This window comes from Chelonoidis abingdonii, chromosome 10, assembly GCF_003597395.2.
Source record: "Chelonoidis abingdonii isolate Lonesome George chromosome 10, CheloAbing_2.0, whole genome shotgun sequence".
In the NCBI taxonomy this organism is placed as follows: Eukaryota; Metazoa; Chordata; order Testudines; family Testudinidae; genus Chelonoidis; species Chelonoidis abingdonii.
The window spans coordinates 2,658,507-2,682,343 of record NC_133778.1 but is presented as its reverse complement, the minus strand read 5'-3'; the positions used below and the strand labels follow the sequence as shown (position 1 = coordinate 2,682,343).

At 46.5% G+C, this 23,837-nt stretch overlaps 1 protein-coding gene across 1 annotated transcript in view; it reads right to left on the bottom strand.

Moving 5' to 3' along the window:
- The window catches only part of LOC116819476 (aryl hydrocarbon receptor-like), a 115,969-nt gene that overhangs the window by 15,590 nt on the left and 76,542 nt on the right, over positions 1–23,837 (bottom strand). The window contains exons 4-6 of the mRNA XM_032771232.2: positions 15,945–16,034; positions 11,256–11,379; positions 10,459–10,589 (exon numbers count right to left, since the gene is read on the bottom strand). Coding sequence (XP_032627123.1) covers positions 10,459–10,589; positions 11,256–11,379; positions 15,945–16,034 — 345 coding nt within the window. The remainder of the gene's footprint in view (positions 1–10,458; positions 10,590–11,255; positions 11,380–15,944; positions 16,035–23,837) is intronic.

Genomic DNA, 23,837 nt, shown 5'->3' with positions numbered 1-23,837 from the left:
AAAGAGGAAAGACTTATGAATTCCCTTCCTCCTTCCTGCTGCCTGCAGCATTGTTGCTAAAACACTCCAGTTCTCCCATCTCCAAACACACACCCAAAAGCAATCTGTACCCTACTTTCATCAAATGTTCATCCAGTGCAAAACCAGAGTGAGCAGCCATGCTGCTGAGCTGTTTCTGACAGGTGTGAGACGCAGGGATGGGCCTCAGTTAGTTCTCTGACTGCACAACTTGAAAAGTTACTGGAAATAAATACAAGAAGTGATATCGCCTGGCAGCTGGAAGGAAGTGCCTATCAGGAATTGGTCACCACTCACTCTCCATTTCCGCGACTTAATGTCTTCAACCACACATGTAGCGTTTCAACTATTGTTTTGTTTAAAAAATGATGTTTTTTTTTACTCTGTTGAGTAATTTGATTTTACTACAGTGCCCCAATACCTATTAGGGTTCTTTTTTAAATGTCATAAATATAAAGAGAAGGATAGCATAAAATCCCTCCTTGGCAGCTGTACTAAATCACTTTACTTCTAAGGAGTTAAGAAGCTCAAATAACTTAGTTAGCACCTGACCAGAGGGACCAATGAGGAAAGAAGATACTTTCAAATCAGAGGAGGGAGGAGAGGATTTGTTTGTGGCGGAGGGAGAGACCAAGCAGGTACAACAGCTCCTGAAAACATACCTGGAATGATCCATCTAAAATTACAGAAATTGTAAGTAAGGCAAGGAAATGCGTTAGGTTATCTTTTGTTTTGGCTTGTGACTTTTCCTATGCTACAGAGGTAGTTTTATTCCTGTTTTTGTAACTGTGAAGCTGAGTCCAGAGGGGAATCCTCTGTGTTTTAAATCTTTTTATCACCCTGTAAAGTTACTGTCCATCCTGACTTTTCAAGTGTGATTCTTTTCTTTTTTCTTTACAATAAAGTTCTTCTTTTAACAACCTGATTGATTTTAGTGTCCTAAAGATAAAGGATCTGGTCTGTACTCACATTGCTAAGGCAATTAGTTGGTATATTATTCTCAAGCCTCCCCAGGAAAGGGGGTGAAGGGGCTTGGGGAGATATTTTGGGGGGATAGGGATTCCAAGTGACCCTCCCCTGAATTTTTGTGTAAATCACTTGGCATCTAAGGACAAGGAAAGGAATTTGTGCCTTGGGGAAGTTTTTAACCTAAGCTGATAGAATATAAACTTAGAGGATCTTTCATGTGGGTCCCCATATCTGTACCCTAGAGTTCAGAGTGTGGGGGAAAACCCCGACAGCAACGCATATTAATATGCTTGTTAAAATGAAATCAATTCTGAATATAAAAATCAAACCATCAGCACGTGCAGTTACTCAGAATCTGTGCATGTGATTTTCATTTTCCTCCTAGAGGCAACAGTTAAAAATACTTGGTTAATTTAATTCAACAGCAGATTCTGTTGTGTACTAACTTTCACTCAAATAGTTAATTTTGTTACATAATCCCCAAGAAGCAGTTGCGAAGCAACATCATCTATTCCCCAAGGACAGTAAGTATTATACAGAGAGTGTAGCTGTGTCTAAACCCAGCGGGTCCCAGAGCCAAATGCTTATACTGCAGCTTCATAGTCCTGGGTGTTGAGTTGTAGTGTCGACATATCCTTAGAAAAAGGTGCGATTTCCAGATCCTTGTCTCCTTTTGCCCACTTCTTGCTCTTTTTTAGCCTTCCTTGGCAATGACAGTGTTTGTGCTGCAGCAGATTTGTTATCAAACTAAAATTTGATAGATTTGCCTTGATGCCCATATATTCTCTTATGGCTAAAAGTCATAAATTCTCATACAGACATATACTCCTGCTGTACAACGGATCCTCATGGGATGACTCCTAGAGTAGCAGCCATGTGGCCAAAGCACTAATCTGAGCGTGTGCTAGATTTCTTGTAATAGGAGGGCAAAGGAAAGTGAGACAATGCAGTGAAAAGTCACCAAAAGGGGTGAGTTTTTTTTTCTCTCTTTAGTCCCTCTGTATCTCTTTGTTTCTAACGAATGAGCAGACAGGCCTCTGTAGAGACACAGGGGAAAATTTGCCATCACTTTCTTACAGGGCCTGATTGGAAGACCACTGGAGGAAATCAGAAACCCTCCATTGCCTTCAGCGGACTCTGAGTCAGGGCCACCTCAACTTTCCTGAGTAGAACTATGCTCCTCACTGCTCCCATCTTTCCTTTATCGGGCTGTTCTGTGCTCGCAGAGCCCTGTTGTTGCAAGTATGAGTCCACTGCTCTGGTGTGTCCCTGCAGGGCTGTTGCTAATCTCCTGCTTTGTAGTAACCCCTTGGCAGTCAGCTGGTCTGTTCTTTGAGGAGTAAAGTTCGCACAGCTTCCTATCTGTGCTTCCTCCTGTTCACATGTGCCCCCTCTGGCTGGCTAACACACACTCAACCAAAGCGTCGAGATCCTTAAAGCCCATCCTGGTGGAAATAAATGGGACTCACGCTGTGGTGATCCTGCTCTAAAATAAAGGCCTCAGCCATGTCTCCCTGAAGCTGAAAATCCAGGACATCTAACGTAAACGTCGCAGGGCTGGCTCCAAAGGTGACTTCACCAAACGAGAAAGTTACTCACCTTGCAGTAACTGAGGTTCTTCGAGATGCGTGTCCCTGTGGGTGCTCCACTCTAGGTGACGGTGCGTCCCGGCGCTGTCGATCGGAGATTTTCGGTAGCAGTGCCTGGTTGGGGCGCATGCACCCAGATGGTATCTCCCGTCTAGTTGGAATCTTCCTGAGTGCGTGCGCCCCACACCCTCCTCAGTCCTCTGACAGAGCATCCTACTAGTATCCAAAGTAGAGGGAAGGAGGCGGGGAGGAGCACCACAGACACACATCTCGACGAACTAGTACTAGAAGTATAGCAACTCTCGTCTCTTCTTCTTCTCTTCGAGTGCGTCCTGGTGCTCCACCTAGTGAAGTAGCAGTACCACTAAGGTGTGGACTCTGGAATCGCAGGGAGTACTGAAGATAGTACTGCATGCCTACTATCCGTCGCCGTGGTGTCTTGCGTGAGACAATAGTTTCAAACGTGTGTTCAATGACCATGTAGCCACTTGCAGATATCATGGAATGGAACGTTGGTACAAGCAATGAAACCGACATGGCTCTAGCGAAGAGTTAATGTTCGGCGGTGAAGATTGGCACTGACAGGATCTGCATCAGAGATCCACTGATAGGTGTTTTAATAAGCTGCCCTGTTGATCTTTCAGCAATGAAACGAAGAGTCTATGAGAGACTGCGAAAATGTATGTCGTTTAAATAAAGGCAATGCTCTCCTCACATCGAGAGATGTCAGTCGTCCTGCGAGCTTGTGCGTTGGATAGAATGTAGATAAATATAATACGTGGTTGAGGCGAGAGTGACACCACCTAGAAAATTGAGGATGTGTCTCAAAGGGACTTATCTTGAGAAGATTGTTAGGAGGTGGCCATGAGGGCAGTCATTTCACCAACTCTCCTCGCTGATGTTATGGCAATTAGGAAAGCCACCTTCATGGACATATGGAGGTGAGAGGAGGTAGCCAGCGGCTCAAATGGAGGTTTCATGAGGGCATGAAGTACAAGGTTAAGATTCCATGTAGCCACTGTTGGATGAATTTCAGGGTAGAGATTTTGCAGGCCAGAGAGAAAGCGTTTAATGGTGGGGTGCGTAAAAAGCGAGTACCCATCCAATAGGTCATGGAAGGTGGTAAGCGCTGCCAGGTGCACTTTGATGGAGCTGATTGAGAGTCCATCTTGTTTTAGTTTCAGGAGGTAGTCTAGAATGTTAGGGAGGGTCACATTATTGGGTGCTAAATGGTTATGCGAGGACCAAAGAGCGAAACGTCTCCACTTCTGAAGGTAGGTTTTACGAGTGGAGTCCCTCCTACTGTGCAAGAGGACATGTTGGACCTGCTCGGAACAGGCTAGTTCATGGGTTTGGAACCATGAAGGAACCAGGCTGTGAGGTGGAGCTTTTGGAGCTGGGGGTGAAGGACTCATCTGTTGCCCTGATAAAGGAGGTCTGGTCTGTTGGGGAGAGCCCATGGGTGACGGGAGGACATGCGGAGAAGGTATGGGTACCACGTCTGTCTTGGACAAGCTGGGGCAATAAGGATGACCCGGGCCTTGTCGTCCGCAATCTTCCGAAGAACCCTGTGTAGTAGAGGGATAGGTGGGAAGGCATACAGGAGGCAGTTGTTCCATGGGATGAGGAATGCGTCTCCTAAGGATGCAGTCCCGAGTCCTCCCCTGGAGCAAAACAGAGGCCATTTCCGGTTTCGAGTCGTGGCAAAGAGATCTATGGATGGCGTGCCCCAGTGGGAGAAGAGCTGTTGGATTACTGCGGGGTGCAGTTCCCATTCGTGTTCCGTCGAGAAGTGTCTGCTGAGTGCGTCGGCAGTCGTGTTGTGACAGCCTGGTAGGTAGGAAGCGACGATCTGTATTCGATGTTGTATGCACCAATTCCATAGTCGCATGGCTTCCATGCAGAGGGAATGTGATCAGGCTCCTCCTTGTCTGTTTATGTAATACATACATGCTATATTGTCTGTTAAGACTCGCAGGTATTTGTTCTTTATGAGGGGAAGAAAGTGAAGGCATGCTCTCCTCACTGCTCTGAGCTCTAAGATTATTTAGATGTCTCTATGAAACCAGCTTCTGTCCTGTGGTCCCCTAATTCTCCCCAACGATCAGGAAGCGTCCGGTGAGCAGAGCGTGGATCGTTGTTGGAAAGGGAACCCCTGTGCAGAGGTTTCTGGACTTGTCCACCATTGTAGGAAAGTTTAAAGAGGTGGAGATTAGCGCACCTAAGTGATGTCGCTGTTGAAAACTGGAGTGAGCACTGAAGCTCCAATGTTAGCTTGCGGATTGAACCCACGAAAAAGTGGTAGCTCCATTACCAAGACTGAGCAGGTTCTTGCTTGCGTCTGACGATAGAAAGCGTAACGTATGACCGCGTGAGGAGGAACTGTGTATGGGAGCAAGCCTACCCCTGTTGAGGTCGAGATGAGCTCCAATAATTCGATCTGTTGCGAGATCAGAGAATTCTGAATGTTATTGGAGCCTAGGCTGGAAAAATGGAGATGTGAGCGCGTGCTGAAATGTCTCGCCATAGGAGTCGCCCCTGATTAGGCAATCGTCCAGGTAGGAAAAGTTGACCGTTTGTGAGATAGCCACGACCACGCTAGGTTCGTGGACAAAACTTTGGAGCTCGAGAGTCAAAAGGAGACCTCTGTATTGGAATTGATCTGACGATGTGATCGAGAAGCGTCGGGAGCGGATGTATGAGATAGGAAATAAGCATTTGTAAGGCGAAGGCGTTAACATCCTTGACCAGTGCAGGATATTGTCCAAAGACCACTATCTTTGGTCCCTCAGTATTATTGTGCCCAATGTGACCATCTTGAATCTTTGTGTCCTCACAAATTTGTTCAGTCGGCGTAGGTCTAGTATAGGCCTCCATCCCCGGTTTTTCTTCTGCGTTAGAAAGTAATGGGAGTAGAACCCTGTCCCTTGATGTTGTGCTGCACAGGTTCCACTGCGCCCAAGTTGCAGGAGGTGTGCCACTTCTGCGCGAAGTAAAATGTTCGTGAGAGGGGTCCCTGAAGAGGGACGGGGATGGGGAAAGGGTAGGAGGGTAGGATATGAACGGGATGGAATAAGCGGTCTGAACTATTTCGAGGACCCACGGTCCTGTGTAATCCGTTGCCAAGCATGTTGGAAATACTGGAGGCGGTGGCCAAATGGACAAGTAAGTGGTGGGATCAGGGGGTGGTGTACAGACCCTCGACCAAAGCTTCAAAACTGTTGTTTATTGCCTGGTGGACGGAAGGTGGTGGCCTGATTTTGATTTTGTCTGCGTTTGGGAGGTCTAGTACGATTCCTAGTTGCGTCATATGGTCTGGGTGAGGGGAGGGTGATAGTACTGATGTGTGCGTGGTCTCTGGTATGGTTGGTATCGTTGTCTCCTGGAGTGGTGGGTGAATGCCCAGGGTGCGCAGTGTCGCTCTCGAATCTTTCATGGTGTGGAGGAGTTCATCAGTTTTCTCCGAAAAGAGTTTGTCCTTATCAAAATGGGAGGTCCTCCACTTTGGTTTGGAGCTCTTTAGGAATGCCTGACGCAGAGAGCCATGATGATCTGCGCATAACCACAGCAGTTCGCAGTGGTACGGGCTGCTGTGTCGCTGTGTCTAAGGACGCTTGTAGAGCCGTTCTGGAGATCAGTTGTCCCTCAGACAGGATTGAGTTTGTTGAAGTCTGCTCTTCTGTCCTCTGGGATGTATGAGGCAAATTCGAGAAGCTTATTATAATTATCAAAATCATAGCTGGCGAGGAGAGCAGAATAGTTAGCAATCCTGAATTGTAGAGTAGAGGACGTATAAACTTGCGGCCCAGGACATCAAGGCGTCAAGGTCCTTGTCTTGTGGAGTTGGTCGATATTGTGACTGTTTAGTTCGCTGTGTCACTGCATCAATGACAAGAGAGTTCGGTGCTGGATGAGAAAAGAGGAAGTCTGCGTCCTTTGCAGGAACGTAGTATTTACGTTCGATCTTCTTACAAGTTGGTACTAGAGAAGCTGGGGTTTGCCAGAGGGTGTGGCTGGCTCCCATGAGTGCTTCATTTATAGGGAGCAATTTTCGAGGGCGCAGACAGTTGAAGATTTTTGAGGAGTTTGTGCTGACTCTCCTGAACCTCTTCTAAGGGGATATCCTGACTGAGTGCAACTCTCCTGAAAAGTTCTTGAAATTGTTTGCAGTCGTCCACGGGCTGTGGAGGTGGAGGGAGGATGGCTTCATCTGAGACTAATGGAGAGTTAGGGTTAGGCGAGTCAGGATATGGTGCATAGCTCCCAGACTCTGGAGGGGGCTCAGGCACCCTGGAAGTGGATGGAGCAGGAGATTGAGGCACCGAAGGAAGATGATTGGTAGGAGGATTCTGCCACGGTACCACTGAGGCCAAGGCATAGGGTAGGAGAACCCAGGTATCGCCCACGGGGGGGCAACGTAGGAAACTGAGGCTGCTGGGCTTGAGCCGTGACCTGAGGTGGTAAAGGTGCCTGTGGAACAGAGCAGGAGGGAGAACTCTGCCTGCTGCTGTAGCTCAAGGTCACCGTCGGTGAAAGGTGGGTCAGGTGGAGAAAGTGGCAGGTCAAGAAAGGAGTCCTCTGTGTCTAGGAGTGGAGAGTGAGGCTCAGGTGGCACTAAGAAGGTCACTTTGTGTGAGAAGCTGTTGTTCCTGCTCTCTAGGCTGATCTAAGCCTGCTCTCTGCTCTAGTTCTTTACTAGGAGAGAGTGGCAGAGAGTGTCCTGCTGTGTCGAGCCTGGAGGTGCCCTGCAGGGGTCTGTTGTCGGTGCGCGGGCAGAGGAGTGGCTGGGTGCCGACCCTCTTCGCGGTGCCGAGGCTGATCGCGCTGTCGGCACCGCAGCTATTTTCGTCGCTGAGGCAGAGCGCGCTGGCGGGACCGCGGCCGCTTTTAGCACTGAAATTGACCGGTTTGTAAGCTCCGCGGCTGTTTCTGCCTGTCGGAGCCGAACGCGCTGCCGGCACCGCGGGCCGTTGCCGGTGCCGAAGAGGAACGTGGTGCCGTGCTGTAGCCCCTCTCGGTGCCGAAGAGGAGTAAGTTGTCCGCGCCGCAGTCGTTTGCGGTGCGGAGGGGACCGAATCAACGGTGCCTTCCCCGCGCGGGAGGTCTGGTCCCTGCCTCTAAGCTCCGTCAGAGCGGTTGCTGAGGCATTTGAAGAGGCTGAAGCAGCTGTCTTTCCTGCTGTCAGCACAGGGGTAGGGATCTCGCCGGAGACCCTCTACCCTTGTTAGCGTCTCGTTTGAGAGCTGCTTTAGCTTCTTGCCTCCGCTCCAGGGAGGTGAAGCAATACGCCCCCCCGGTTCAGATTTGGCTGGGGAGCGTGTGGGAGCGGGTTCTACCTTTCCCGTCTCCGACGGCGGTTGCAGGGATTTCTCCATCAAATGATCTTGAGGCGCAGATCCCTGTCACGTCGAGCTCTTGATTTAAGGCTCGCACAGTGAAGGCACTTCGCTGGGATGTAGGTGTCGCCTAGGCACTTCACACACTGAGAGTGGCCATCTGAGCAGGGCATGGGTCCTGACAAGAGATGCACTTTTTGAACCTGAAGGTCCTGGCATTGTGAGTTAGAGATGGCCGAGGAGAGTGTCTCAATGGGAGACAAGCCTGAGGTGTTTTTTTTTTTTTTTTTTTAACTAAATAACTAACAATGTAACTATACTAAAGGAAGGGAAACAATTGGAAGTAATTAATAATTATCTCTAAGTTTTTTGTTACTGTTTCCTATAGAGACCAGGGAAGAAGGTAGCACTGCCCCGAGTCCCGTCTTCAGCCGAGGACGGTTGAGAAGGAACTGAGGGGTGTGTGGGGCGCACGCACTCAGGAAGATTCCAACTAGACGGGAGATACCATCTGGGTGCGCCCCAACCAGGCACTGCTACCGAAAATCTCTGATCGACAGCGCCGGGTCGCACCGTCACCTAGAGTGGAGCACCCACAGGGACAGCACTCGAAGAAGAAAGATTGCTTTTCACACACTAGGCACCCAAACCTTTCCACCAGGCACCTTGTTGAGGACAGGGGGTTAGGGACTGGGCGCTGGCTGGGAAAAAAGCCATTCCAGGCTCAGGAATAGTGCATACACACATGCTCCTGGGCACAGCAGTCTGGTTTACTGGGAGAATAGGAATAAGGGAATCCCAGGAAAAAGCACCACCCACGAGATGCAACTATTACCCCAGTGGAGCTCTGAGTGTTATTACTGCAATTGTATCCAGTGCTGGTGAACTGTGCCAGACTAACATTGGTGTTTGACATTCACTCTCTGCAGAGCAGATGGCGCAAGCTAACCTAGCCTTTCACTAATATGTCTCAGGCCACTGGGGGTTAAGAGGATAGTCGGTCACCATCTCTGGCTTCTACTTAGCCACAAGCTGTGAGGGTGACTTTTCACACCTGCCTGTGGGCTGAAGCCACAGTGTGAAGTGCATTTAGACATCACACAGCAATGAGGCATGGATGACTTTTGGTCACTACCAACAGCAGCTGCATTTGAACTGGTGACCAAGCAGTGAAAAACTTCTCCACCTATTACCAGTCCCCTGAGCCAACCAGCCCTCTTAGCATTTTGCATGAGACATTCACCATCCTTCACACTTTTGCCCCCAGGCAGTATCAGCTAGAGCCAGACCCTCATGCAGAACTGACCCTGAGTGGTGTTTTTTGTGTGCAAAGTCCTCGTTTTGGCAAATCTCCTACCGACCACTTAAAAAGCTTAGAGGTGACCTGAAAACATAACTATAATGGAGTCTGCACACTTGATAGAAGCTTTATGACGTAATAATAAGGCCTGGTGAGAAAAAAAAGCTTCATTTTCCTGGAAGTGATTTTAAAGCATCTTTGTTTTTGTGACAGATATTTAATCAGATGCCTGGCAAACAGATTGGAGAAAAACACGGTTGTTAAAGAGTCTGTCCCTCTGCTCCTTCTGTTAAGGGTTGAGTGAGCTCCCAATCTGCATTTCTGGGTCCTCCCCAGGAGAAATCAGGCACGGTGGGAACATAAGACCTTGTTTTCTATTTTTCAAGTCACTTTTAAAATCACCATTCCAGAATGTCACTGAAAACTGAATGCCATTTTGTTATTTACTGACATTTAACACGAGCAAATTCTCCTGTCAGAATCCAGACAAACCCCTCAATTTAGGAGACAATGGTCCTGACCCTGATGTGTGGTGAATTGCACTATGTACTATTTGTGGGGGGGCAGGGGCAGGGCCAAAGGGGAAGTTAGGCCAGTTTACACCCTCCACTCCAGATCCAGTGGTCAGCCAAGGATGCCCCATTTTGAGCTGCTGCTTGTGCCCTATAAGGGCCATTCCAATAGCTGCAGATCCCTAGGGTGAATAGATAGGAGATCCACTGGTGTCTGGCAGGTTTGCCCTGATAGATTAGGGGCCACAATCTGCCCCCAATGAATTTAGAAGTGGAAGTATGTCACTTTAGCTGCTGCACTAGCCTTGTTCTTAAATTGTCCCACTGCAGGTGCAGCTCCATTGGTGGTAGCATAGCGGAAGAGGTAGTGTGTACAGAGGACACTGTCTGACCCTGTTCTGAACATTTCTAGAGGATGAAGTGCTCAAAATGTCAGTGGTCTGTCTAGACCAGTGCTCTCGCTGGCAGATGTGCTAGAAGTGGAAGGGGAACTGAAGAACAAGGCTGGAGACGGCCATTGTTACAGACAGTCAAGGACTGGCTGAAGGCTCAGAGGAAAACAGGCCTCCAACAGAAACAGCCTCCTGGTTCTGGTAGGGAGATGCAGCCCTGGCAGAGCTGTGCTAAGGGTCTGTGCGAGACCCCTTCTGCAACCAGTGGGGGGTGAGGATACTCAAGGAGCAGTCCTGCCCTGTCACACTAATGAGGAGATGCTGATGCAAGTTCTTACTCACCAGAAACCCAGATGAATTATCCAGGAGGCAGCGAAATCGGCACACAAAGCTCCTTTCGAGGAAAGAGGAGTTCTCAGGAGGCAGCTGGCCAGGCTTGTAAGTGATAACGGAGGAGCTGACACTTATTTCACCTAAAGGATGCAGGATAAAGGAGAGCCTAAATTAACACACATGGAAGTGTGGAAACTCCCGACGAGGCTGGAACAGCGACAACATGCATCAGCAGCTGTATCTATCAAAGATATTACCAAAAAAAATCTCCTCTTGATGGACACGCTTGGTTCCTTCTGTCTAATTAAATGCCCCATACAAAAATCTGCATGTACCTGAAGAACCGGACCATTTCAGAGTGAAGGACTGAAAAGTCAGGAAAGTTCCAATGGCCTGCTCCGGGTGCAGCCCTGAGTTACAAGGTCTCTCTATCGTTAACACAGGACCTCTGCCTGATACAGTGCACAAGCTGTACACTGCACAGAGAATGAGGCAGCTGTGAACTGAAACTATGAAGGATTTGCCATCTGTGAGACCTGTACATTACTGCAGCTGAGGCTTGAACAAAGTGGAGTCTGTAGGCAGCAGCTCTAGCAGATGATCTGTCTCCACTTGGCCAGGGCCAAACTCCTCTTGACAGGATCTGCCCCAGGACTAACAGGAATACAACAGCATTTTTATGGAAGCAGTGAAGAGTCAAAGGACACTCCCAGTGGTCTTTGGGCTGGTAACAGAACCGGCCAGCCAGCCAGCCAGCAGGCTCTATGGACAGTGCCAACTCCCTTTTTTTAGTCTCCTGCACCTACCATCAGGCGATGGTTCGCTCTCAGGAGTGGGAGGTGGGTTAAGGGCCCAGTGAAGGTTGCGCCTGAACTCCTGCTGGTCCTCGGTGTGGATCAGCTCAAACACGCTCTGGTGCATGACATCTGTCTGGAACGAAGCAGAATGACAAGTGAGTCCAACCATCTGTCCTGGGCACCTGCAGCTACCGCACAGCTGGGGACAGCCTGGCCTGTCCCCATCGGAACTGCCACACACACAATGGTCCAGATTTCACCACCTTCACTCCCAGGGGCAGTTCCAGGGCCTGCAAAGAGTCTCGCCCTACTGAGATCAATGGGGGTCCCCATGGAGTAAGGTACCATACCCCAGGCCTGAACCCACTCTGCTGATGTCAGTGGGAGCTGGGTCAGGCCAGGGTGGGTAAAGGTGGCCTGCAGTGTGCACAGGAATGATTTTGATTTGTTTTACAGGCTTGTTCTTTATTTGGCTAAATTCTGTAGCCCTCACCTCCAAGGTATAGCCAGCAGTCCCTGCAAAGGCAATGGAGCTACCTGTTGGAGCCAAAACACCACAATGGACCCAATTCTGCCACCTTTACTCAGCGTGGGGAAGGACCTGGTTCTTCAGTGGGACCATTTGGGGGCATAAGAGAGAGTCAGTGTGGAAAAAAACTGATTCAAGTGTCAGTGATGCAGAATCGAGCCCAATCTGCTCAAAGAATCCCAACAGAACGGATCACCCTGATTAATTCTGCTTTTACCCTGTCATCACCTAAAGGGTGAGATTGTGGCTCTGGACTTCACTACACAGGTGTGCAGTTACAAGCTATCCCAGTGTCATTAATATGCAGTGTGTTTGCTGGCAAGATGAAGCATGTTTAAGCAGAAAAAGCAAAGCAATGCTGGACCAATAAGGTAGCTCTGATAAGAACAAAGGCCAAAAAAGGTCCGTAATGAAATCACACTTCATAACAAACACCTGGCCTCATTTCCCTGCATGAGTCAGAAGAACAAACAAACATGATTTACAAAGAGCAGATCAGAATAATAAAATCAGAAACACTGCCCTCCCTGGCTCTTTGACACGCTATCTTTCACTAGAATTTGCTGCAACTTGCCAACTAAGTTAATCATCAAGATCTTGACATTTAAAATAATAAGACAACTTCTGAATGATTAACTGTAAATAAGGTTTAGAATGCCAGAGCCACATACTGGAGCCATTTAGCTAAGTTCCTTGAACATTATAGGAGCTTTGTACTGGTTATATTTCAATTTATTATAATATATTTTTTTTTAATGAAAGGACGTTCTGCATATTGGAAGAAACATTCTTAAAGCAATTTGACACCCCTGCAGCTGATTTATGCATATGCTGTACGGTACTTAGATTATTTGGATACCAGTAGTACTGAATCGATTACTTAGAAAAAACATTTTGAAAGGAGAAAAACAGCACTAAATCTGTTCCATTGCCTGCAATAATGCAGCGCTATTAATAGATGTCAACGTCACTTATTTTTGAAATTCATAACAAAAACATTGCAGATGCTGCCAGAAGCTAGCGTTCAAGATACAGTACCATGATGGCTACAGCTGAGAGTCAAGAGATCTGAGTTCTAATCCTGGCTTTGCTACTGAGAGTCCTTGGGCAAATCACTTTGGCTCAGTTTCTCCACCTGCAAAACCGAGCTAATAACGCTTACTTTGGGATCTACAAAGAATGAGAAGCACTATATATAAGAATGAGGTCCTTTATTTGACTTCCCTACAAGTTAAGGCAGGCAAGTAAATATCTACTTTGCATACACAGTTACAGCAATTGCATGCACGCCTCAGGTATCTGTGCACAGCAAAGACTAATGCTGGAGATTTGGATGTGCAATTACAGGACCCAATCTTGTGCTTAAGGCTATTACATATGCAGATTAGTTGAGCAGTTGCATTTATTTTACACATGCATTTGTGATCTGGCCTTGTTTGAAAATCTAGCTCTCCACATTTAAGTGTCCATTTGAGAGGGGCTGCCACCACTGGGGAACTATTTCAAATCAGTCATTGACTTTTATTTATCACTGAGATTTGAGATGGTTTTTCAGTGCTGCTTTTGGTAATTCTGAAAAACAATTTGTTTTTAGAAAAATCCCTCTCTTGCCTAATCCTCCACAGAAGTTCTGACACTGAACTGGTGACACTGCTAGCTTTTAAATGATACATTCATTAAAACACGTCAATTTTGGTTTTAAGAACTGGCAACTTGGCTTAGTCAATTAAACTTTTCCTACCATGCTAGGAAAGGGACCTTCTGAGGTATCCATGGTAATGCTGGAGCCAGCGGCCCTGACTCAAGAGATTCTCTTACCATAGCCTGGAGGCACAGTCCAGTGGTGGCTGGAGGTCAACTTGTCCTGCATGGCCTCAGTAAGGTCTTCCATGACAAGCCTGCTAATATTTACCTATCTAGATATTTATAAGGCCTCCATCCCCATCGCATTTGAATACCTCTCAGTTACTGACATATTTATTCTCACAACGCCCCTGTGAGGTAGATGGGGAAGTGAACTCAGGTTTTCTGTGTTTCAGGTCAGTGCTTTAAACAACAAAAAACCATCCAAAAGAGCTTCGGCTTCTATCAGTTTGATGAAATGTACAAGGCAGATGGAGCCAGCAGCGAGCACAGTGCTGGATGCCACAGCTGAGGAAAGGAAGAAGTCTCCATGCTGGCATTCCTTGCAGGTGAAGAAATCAGCTGAGAGGCTAGCCTGCCAGCCTGATAGCCTGAGCATCTACACAAGATTCCATCAAATGGATCTGGCAAGGCAGAGAAGAAAAGTCCTGCTGTGTGATTAGAAGATTATGGGTTCGCTGCAGAAGTCCCTATTTCCCTGGCAAAGAGGCTATTTCTTTTTGTTTGTCAACTGCTGCAAATGGACCATTTTGATTACCACTACAAAAAGTGTTTTCCTCTCCTGCTGGTAATAGCTCACCTTAACTGATTACTCTCATTAGAGTGTGTATGGTAACACCCATTGTTTCATGTTCTCTGTGTATATATATATCTTCCTACTGTATTTTCTGCTACATGCATCCGATGAATAGGGCTGTAGCCCACGAAAGCTTATGCTCAAATAAATTTGTTAGTCTCTAAAGTGCCACAAGTACTCCTGTTTTTATTAAGAAAGGGATAGTTCATGAGACAGAAAATATCACATTGCCTCTATATAAATCCATCCTATGCCCACATCTTGAATACTGCGTGCAGATGTGGTCGCCCCATCACAAAAAAGATATATTGGAACTGGAAAGTAAATCAGGAAGTGTTATTTCCTCCTTCTCATAACACAAGAACTAGGGGCCACCTAATGAAATCAATAGGCAGGTTTAAAACAAACAAAAAGAAATATTTCTTCACACAATGCACACTCAGTCTGTGGAACTCTTTGCCAGAAGATGTTTGTGAAGGCCAAGACCATAACAGGGTTCAAAAAAGAACTAGGTAAATTCAGAGAGTATAGGTCCATGAATGGCTATTAGCCAGGATGGGCAGATGGTGTCCCTAACCACTGTTTGCCAGAAGCTGGGAATGGGCGACAGAGATGGATCACTTGATGATTCCCTGTTCTGTTCATTCCCTCTGGGGCATCTGGCATTGGCCTTTGTCGGAAGACAAGATAGTAAGCTAGATGGACCTTTGGTCTGACCCAGTATGGCTGTTCTTACGTTCCCACAAAACATTTTGAAGAAAACAGAAGTTTTTCCATTTTTTTGGTAGAACAGTTTTTGCAAAATGTTTCCGGCTTTCAGTGAAAAACCTGAAACCCAATAGTTTTTTGGTTTTCAACAACCAAAAATTGATTTTCTGTTGAGGACAACCAGAAAATGTTGTTTTTCAGTTGCAAAAAACAGAAGAAATTGCAGCTTCTGGGAAGGATTCCATTCAGCCAAAAAGACATTTTTCAACATTGTTATTTGACCAGCTCTCCAGCACTGTTCCCAGGACAGGACTGTGGCAAAAGACCACAACCGAGTCTTTTCTACCAGTAATGTTTGTCTTTCTTTCCTTGGCTGACTTTCCTCAGTGCAGCAATGTCATTCCACATCTGGAAGTAACAAGAGATTGTATTCAGAGAGGGAAAAGGAATACATGTATTGTGGTCCCGCTCCCTGATATTTGTCGTTTTTAATTCTGAGGCTATGGCAAGTGATCTTAAAAGGGGCAGTGATACCCTGCCATGCCACTGTCAGAATGACAACAGGCAGGCTCTCTAGAGTCAAATTCTGCTTCCACTTATATGGGCGTAAATCCAAAGTAACTCCATTGGCTTCAGCTGAGCTACTGCATGCTTACATCACTGGAACAGAGCAGAGTTTGGCCCACACTCTGCAGATGGGAGATCAAGTCTACCTCTTGGCTCTGCTTATCAGCTCAACTCTTTATTTCCAGCACTAAGAGCAATTTTCTGCTCCTCCCTCTGCTGGCCTCGGATCAGGGGAGCCATGCATGTGGTTATGAAATCAGCCCAGAAGAGTCTCACTACTTTTGGGAGCAGAAACATCTGGTCAAATCTCATCCACTCATTTCAGAGGAGCCTGGGGTCTGTTGGCTGTCAGATATTTCCCAGGTGAGAGGATATGTTTTACCAGCTAAACCAAAAAAGAAAGTCAAAGGCCAAAGAGAAACCATGTTAAAAAGTGATGGAACATCCTACTAACCTGGTGAAATCCAAGGTAGTCTTGAATCGTGTGTGAGCAATAAAATATCATCCCTTCAGATGTCACCACCAGCACAAAGCCATTAAGAGCCTAGGAGAGAGGGGGACAGAGTGAGCACCATAATTTAGCTCCCACCCAAAACCACTGCATGTGGATGGAAAGCAAGAGAGTCGAGCGGTCAGGTTACCCTATGACAGCTTTCTGATGGTCAGCTGCTAGTGGAAATAAGAAAGTAGTGGGGGTAGGACAACAGCTTAGACAGTTGTGAGAGACACCCTAGGAAATGTTGCTGCTGGGGATGTAGAGAAAAAAGGATTTATAGTCAGGCCCAAATGGATCGGGAGGGGGAAGGAGGTGTTCTGAAAATCCGAGAGGGCAGGTGGACCAGGAATGCTAGCCACAGGGAAACAAGGTTCTGGAGATTAGCTACATGCAGAAAGTTGCAGGATTTGATCTCTTGTTAACACTATACATAAACGAGATATTAGTGACATTGGCAGTCACTGCTACCCACGAGCCGGCTGCTATCAGCTGGCCATGTACTGGAGGCATCATGGTAGGAGTGGGCTTGGAGGAGGGCAGACTCATTTGGGGAAGGTGTTCCATGCATGAGGGGAGGCTTGGCAGAAAGTGAGGAGGTGCTGCTGGGAAGCAGACGAGTGAGCAATACAGGCTGTCATGGTAGGCAGAGCTGGAGCAGGGAAGCATTACGTTTCAGTTGACACAGGGCATGCATGAGGGGATAACAGACAGGCTGACACACGGGAGTGGACAGCGAGTGAAGGGTCTGTTTGTAAACCATCGTCTTAAAGATGGCAGCTGAAGCCATGTAAGGGGGCCAGATCACCTAGAGACAGAGTGCACCGGGGGAGCAGCAGGGGCTACGCACAGAGCCCTGAGGGACCCACCCAAAGTGACTGCTGTTCCATTAAATAGAGTTTGATTGATCTATTCAAACAACATGCGAGTGGACCGACACATTCAGTTACAAAACCACTGAGCTAGCTCAGCACTGGCTCGATGGACTGTGGCTTCCCTTTGCCAGTGCTGAGGGATCAGAGAGACTGCAAAGAACTGTTCAGTGTACACAGATAGGTGTAGCCCCATGTGACATCCTAGTACCTCTCTTTCTCCAAAATATCTCCCTGGATAGCCTGCTGGCTACCTCTGCTTTCACTTAGTGCACAGACAGGATGTGCAACAGCAACACATAGAAACAGGCAGTGCGGGGAAGTCTTTCCAATGTCATCTTCTCTGCTACAATTACTCTGAACTGTTCCTCCTAGAGCTACCTCTTCGTGCTATAGGGACCATGCCACTCTGCATGGTGCACGCTGCCCGTGCTTGCAGGTGCTGCCCCCACAACTCCCATTGGCTGCCATACCTGGCCAATAGGAGCTGTGGAGCTGGCGCTGGGGGTGGGGCAGCGTGCAGAGATTCCCTGAACGCCCCTCGTCGGGGCACATCAGTGAGCCAGAGCTCATGACTCCAGCCCCAGGTGGGGGATGACACCTAGGCTTGGGGACCGGTGTCCAGCCCGTGGCACAGAGGCTTGCCGCGGGCTGGATGAAAAGAAGCAGCGGGCCACATCTGGCCTGTGGTCCTGCGGAGACCCCTTTAGCCCCCAAAGCCCCTGCATTAATCCGGCCCTGAGCAGTTGCCCGGGTATCACTGAAGGTGTAGTGAGACTGGTAGAGCCATTAGTATCAGCCAGGAAGAAAGAACCCGCCCTGACTTAGAGCCCAGGTTGAGGTTGCAGGGCTGGGGGACAGAGAAAAGTATCTTTTTTACTTGTAGCCTGAATACATTTCAGCCGGAGTGCGCTAAGAGGCAATAATGTACAACCCCACGGAGCCATTCTTACACTGCGTAGAGAAGGAGCACATATCTTTTCCACCTGACTTATAGATGTGCATTTTGGCCGTATCTTAAAAACAGTTAAAAGCGTGGGGGAACTCCCAGTAAGGTCATTAAATGTAGGTCTACACCGAAATCACCACATGTGATTTTAGCCTGAGCACAAACACCTTTGCTATCTTTGTTCTAGAGAATGTAGTGAAGCTGCATGGGGCGTGCCCCAGCATGGGCTAGTAGTTAGCCGGGGCTCCATGCAAGCTGCCGTGGCTTCCGTGCTCGGGGATTCGAGCTAGCTCAAGCATGTCTACTTGAGCCGCGGTCACACCCCGTGATAGCAGTCTAGACATCTTCAGATATTCCTTTGATCATTGATTGGCTTTTGCCTTCAGAAATAGAACTGGCTACTTTCTTGAACAATCTCTATTGCATGGGTAGAATATAGAGTATGTGCAGAGCAGATAAGCTCAGAGGTGCTTAAGAATCTTTGTATGGAGGTTAGCTCTGATGACGCAGAGCTAGGGTTGCCAGCTTTGGTTGGAAGCATTCCTGGAGATAGTATCACATAACATAATCTTTAATTAAAGATTAATCTTTAATTTCTCGAGACTCCTGGACAATCCTGGAGGGTTGGCAACCCTACACGGAATTCCCACCTCATGACGGCTGCCTGCTGCCATGATATCAGCAATAGGTCCTTTTCTGTGGGGAGCACTGGTGGCGTCCTGCATGTAACAGAGGATTGGCTAATGAAATAAGGACCTCACAGCCCACTGCTGATGCACCAGCAATGGGGTGGAACAGTCTTGGGGTCTCCCTAACAGGGGGATTGTAGATTCATGTTAGTTATTTCCTGGTGGTTGATTTCAGTCTGTCTGGATTTTGCAGCATTCTCCTTGGGGAGAATGGTGTCCGTGAGGCAAAACCATTGTCAGGCCTCAGTGGCCTCAGAGCCACCCCTTACTGACTGCAAATGAAGCAGAGGAGAGACTGGGATTTCATTTTCTACACAGACAGTCTCAGAGGCTGGTTGTGAATCACATTTCATTAGCAAAACTGAGCAAGCAGATGCTTTAAAACAAACAAACAAACCAATGGGTCACTATGAAAATAAAAACAATGGAAACACTAAGTAGTGGTGATCTGAGCGCCAAGATCTGAAAAGTGTGAATTTCATGTAATACAGTAACTGACTCTGGGAGAGAACTGAAAACAGAATGTCTGGACTAGTCTTCAGGACGCCAAATAAAGCAGTATTTCAAAATGAAGCATCATTTTTCTTTCTGCCAGATTTACTGAGCAGGCACAAATCCTGCCTGTGACGGGGTGGAACTCACCACTGCAATGCCTCCTGCTGGCTGTCCTGGGGATTAGCTCTGTTTGCTAATTCACCATCCTCTGGTGGTGCCTTGACACCGTCACTTTCATTCCAGGACCTGCGCCACTCCCAGGACTGTGGCATCTTTTTCAGTGACATGGCCCTTCAGGTGTGCCACATTCTGTGTTCCCCCCTTCTGGGGGACCTGCAATCTTTGTCCAACCACTTCCCTCAGCAGCATCTGCAGTCTGTTGTCCCGGGGCCGCTTCCTATGTGGCTCCAGCAACCTCTTCTGCCCTTACCTCCAGGCCTGAGCCTGCAGGCCCTAGTAGCCAGCCAGGAGCTCTCTCTAGCTTTCCCGGTCTCTGCTTGCAGCACTGCTTTGTCCCAGATGCTGGCACTCCTTCCTCCTGCTAGGAGCCTGGTCTTCTCCCCTCAAGCTCCAGTCAGCTACTTAACTCTGCTTAGCCCTGCAGCCCTTCTTATATGAGCCTACTGGGCCATGATTGGCTACTCCTCTCAGACCCTTTCTAATTGGCTGCCTCCATTGCAGCCTCCCTAGGGCTGCTTTTAACCCCTTTTTCTGCCTGTGAGGGGCAGCCGCCCCATCACATCACTTTTTAACAAATACAAGTGCTGAAACCTTTCCAATGCTGGCAGAGCTGTGCTGACCTAGCAAACACAGTAGGTGCCTTCTGTTGTGTTTTGTCACAGTTATGAACCTATTCTCTCTAGTCTCTTAAGGGTATCCTAATTAGAGCTGATCATACATCAGGAAATTCAGATGTTTCAATGACTTTTCATCCTGAATCGAGACAATAACTTGGTTTGTTTTGACATTTCTGATTGAAGTGAAACATTTTGACATTCCTGAGTCGAAGTAATATTTCATTCCAGCTTGGTTCAACACTGAACTATGTCTGAATTGTCACAGCGCCTCAAGGGAACTGTAGTTTAGGTTTCTCACGCTCCCTATTTTCCCATATGACTGCATCTCCCATGATACACTGTGGCCCTGATATGCACAGAGCACTTTATGCCAGAGGTGCATCAGGGTGAAGGGTAAGTCAACCAAGACACCTCAAGCAGACACAGATTAATATTCAACTGACCTGAAATGAAGTGTTTCAATTTGGTTCTCAAAAAGCTAGAATGTCTCAATTTGAGATAAAGAAATATTTATTTTGGGCCAAGTGTTTTTTTAATTAACAAAAATAAAAGTTTTCTGGGGGGGAATTTCAATTTTGTGCAACCAAGTTTTCAGCAACTTCAGCAATTAATCCTTTAATAATTTGCCAAATACACAATATCAGACAGCTGAATATTTTCAGCTTGTATTTTACATATTCCAATTAAGATGCTCATACTCCTCTCTCTTGTAGGCGGACAGCGGTAGAGGCAGACTTAAGTGCACAGATACCAGAATCATTCCCTTCTCTCCCTCCCTCCCCAGAGATATTTCCCAACCTCCCAAAGCCCAAACATGGCATATAATGGGGACAAAGGTCCAAAATAGAAGCATAAAAAAGAATTATTAGTCTGAGCTAGGGCTGTCGATTAATAACAGTTAACTCATATGATTAACTCAAAAATATTAACTGCGATTAAAAAAATTAATTGCAATGAATCACACTGTTAAACAATAGAATACCAATTGAAATTTATTAAATATTTTTGGACATTTTTCTATATTTTCAAATATATTGATTTCTATTATAACACAGAATACAAAGTGCACAGTGCTCACTTTATATTGTTATTTTTTATTACAAATATTTGCACTATAAAAATGATGAACAAAAGAAATCATATTTTTCAATTCACTTCATACAAGTGGTGTAGTGCAATCTCTTTATTGTGAAAGTGTAACTTACAAATGTAGATTTTTTTGTTACATAACTGCACTCAAACACAAAACAAAGTAAAACTTTAGAGCCTACAAGTTCACTCAGTTCTACTTCTTGTTCAGCTAATTGCTAAGACAAACAAGTTTGTTTACATTTACAGGAGATAATGCTGAGTGCTTCTCATTTACAATGTCATCTGAAAGTGAGATCGGGCATTCACATGGTACTTTTGTAGCCAGCGTTGCAAGGTATTTACATGGCAGATATGCTAAACATTCATATGTCCCTTCATGTTTTGGCCACCATTCCAGATGACATGCTGCCATGCTAATGATGCTCGTTAAAAAAATAATGCATTAATTAAATTTGTGACTGAACTCCTTGGGGAAGAATTGTATGTCTCCTGTTCTGTTTTACCCACATTCTGCCATATATTTCATGTTATAAAAGTCTTAGATGATGACCCGGCACATGTTCATTTTAAGAACATTTTCACAGCAGATTTGACAAAATGAAAGGTACCAATATGAGATTTCTAAGGATAGATACAGCTCTCGACCCAAGGTTTAAGAATCTGAAGTGCTTTCCAAAATCTGAGAGGGACGAGGTATGAAGAATGCTTTCAGATGTCTTAAAAGAGCAACACTCCAACGCAGAAACTACAGAACCCAAACCACCAAAAAAGAAAATCAACCCTCTGCTGGTGGCATCTGACTCAGATGATGAAAATGAACATGCTCTTCTTTGGATCGTTATTGAGCAGAACTCGCCACCAGCATGGACGCATGTCTCCTGGAATGGTGGCTGAAGTATGAAGGAACATATGAATCTTTAGCACATCTGGCACGTAAATATCTTGTGATGCTGGCTACAACAGTGCCATGTAAACACCTGTTCTCACTTTCAGGTGATGTTGTAAACAAGATGTGAGCAGCATTATCTCCTGCAAATTGTAACCGAACTTGTTTGTCTGAGCAAGTGGCTGAAGAGGACTGAGTGGATTTGTAGGTTCTAAAGTTTTACATTGTTTTATTTTGGAATGATTTGTTGTACATAATTCTACATTTGTAAATTCAGCTTTCATGATAAAGAGATTGAATTACATTACTTGTATTAAGTGAATTGAAATACTGTTTCTTTTTTACAATGCAAATATTTGTAATATAAAATAAAGTGAGCACTGTACACTTTGTATTCAATGTTGTAATTCAAATTAATATATTTGAAAATGTACAAAATATCTAAAATATTTAAATAAATGGTATTCTATTAGTGTTTAACAGTGCGATAAATCGCAATACATTTTTTTTAATCGCACAATGAATCGCAATGAATTTTTTTAATTGACAGCCCTAGTGGGAGCAGATGAAAGTAGTCCAGGATCAGTTCTTTAGCCTGAACATCCTCATTTGTGATCCCTGTTCTGTAATTCAGCATTTCTGATGGGACTAAATTGATAGTAATGAGATCACAGCAGGCTTGTGTAGAATGGTGAGAAATACTTGTCTAGAACAACAGACACCCACTTATTTATGAGGGGCATTGTGGTGGGGCAACTGCCCCCTGAGAAAAGGGCTGGAACATGCCTTTGAAGCGGCGCAGGCTGGCAGCCAATCAACGAAGGCCTGTGGGAAGCCAATCAGGGCAGGGCAGAAGCAGCCAATCAGTGCCAGGCGAGGCCCTATATAAAGGCTGCCTAGCACGAGGAGAGGCAGTCTCTCCCTGGCTGGCAAGGGAGAAGAACTAGCTCCTGAGGAAGAAGCTAGCACCTCATACCAGAGCAGTGCTGGGCAGGCTCGGGGGAGCTAGAGTAGTGGGCACAGAAGGGGGTTAGTCTGGAGTAGTTGGCACTGCCAGAGGGCAGTGTCCTGAAGAGGACGCCACCAAGCAGAGAGCAACATGGGTCCCAGAGCAGAGCAGAACGGACAGCGGACAAGACACCACACACTGAGGGCACTCCACAGTGGACAGAGCTAATTCCCGGAGCAACCAGCACGAGGCGCCAGCAGTGGTGAGTCTTGACCTCGCCACAGGCACTCAGGAGGTACTCATACACACTCCATGCTCCCAGTTCCTCTATGTGGTGGACTGGGAAGGGTTGCTCTTACAGCTGATGTGGTCAGAAAAGTAAAACCAACAAGCATTTGTATTTAAATGGCAAGATCCAAGAGGTCATTGAGGCAAAGTGGATCACCCTTAGAAAATGGAAATCCAGCCCAAAGGAGTAGAAGGTAGGTAAAATATAAGACAAGTTCACAGATTCTTAGGCCAGAAGGGACAATTGTGACCATCTAGTCTGACCTTTTGTACAACCCAGACCAGAGAACTGCCCCAAAATAATTCCTAGGGCAGATCTTTTAGAAAAACACCCAGTCTTGATTTTAAAATTGTCAGGGGTAGATTGTTCCAATGGTTAATTACTCTCGCCGTTAAAAGTTTACACCTGATTTCCTATGCTGGATTGTGTTAGACCTTTCTCTGCTAGATTGAAGAGATCCATTATTAAATATTTCTTCTCCATGTAAGTACTTAGAGACTGGAATTAAGTCACTCTTCTCTTTGGTAAAATAAAGACATTAAGCTTTTGAGTCTATCACTACAAAGGCATGTCTTCTAATCTTTTAATCATACGATTCTGTCATGGAGGTCATGGATTCTGGAACTTTCTGGGACTTCTTCTGGGCAAGGGCCGGAGCAGCGGACTGGCAGCCAGCCCCAGGGATGCGGCACAGCGGCCGCCAGAACAGAGTGGCGAGTGGGGTTGGGTCACCTCCCCTGGGACTAGAGCAGGAGCGGTCAGCCCCAGTAGCGCTCTGTTTGTCCCCACTCCTCCAACATATTTTTAGTAAAAATCAGAGGCAGGCTGTGGGCTTC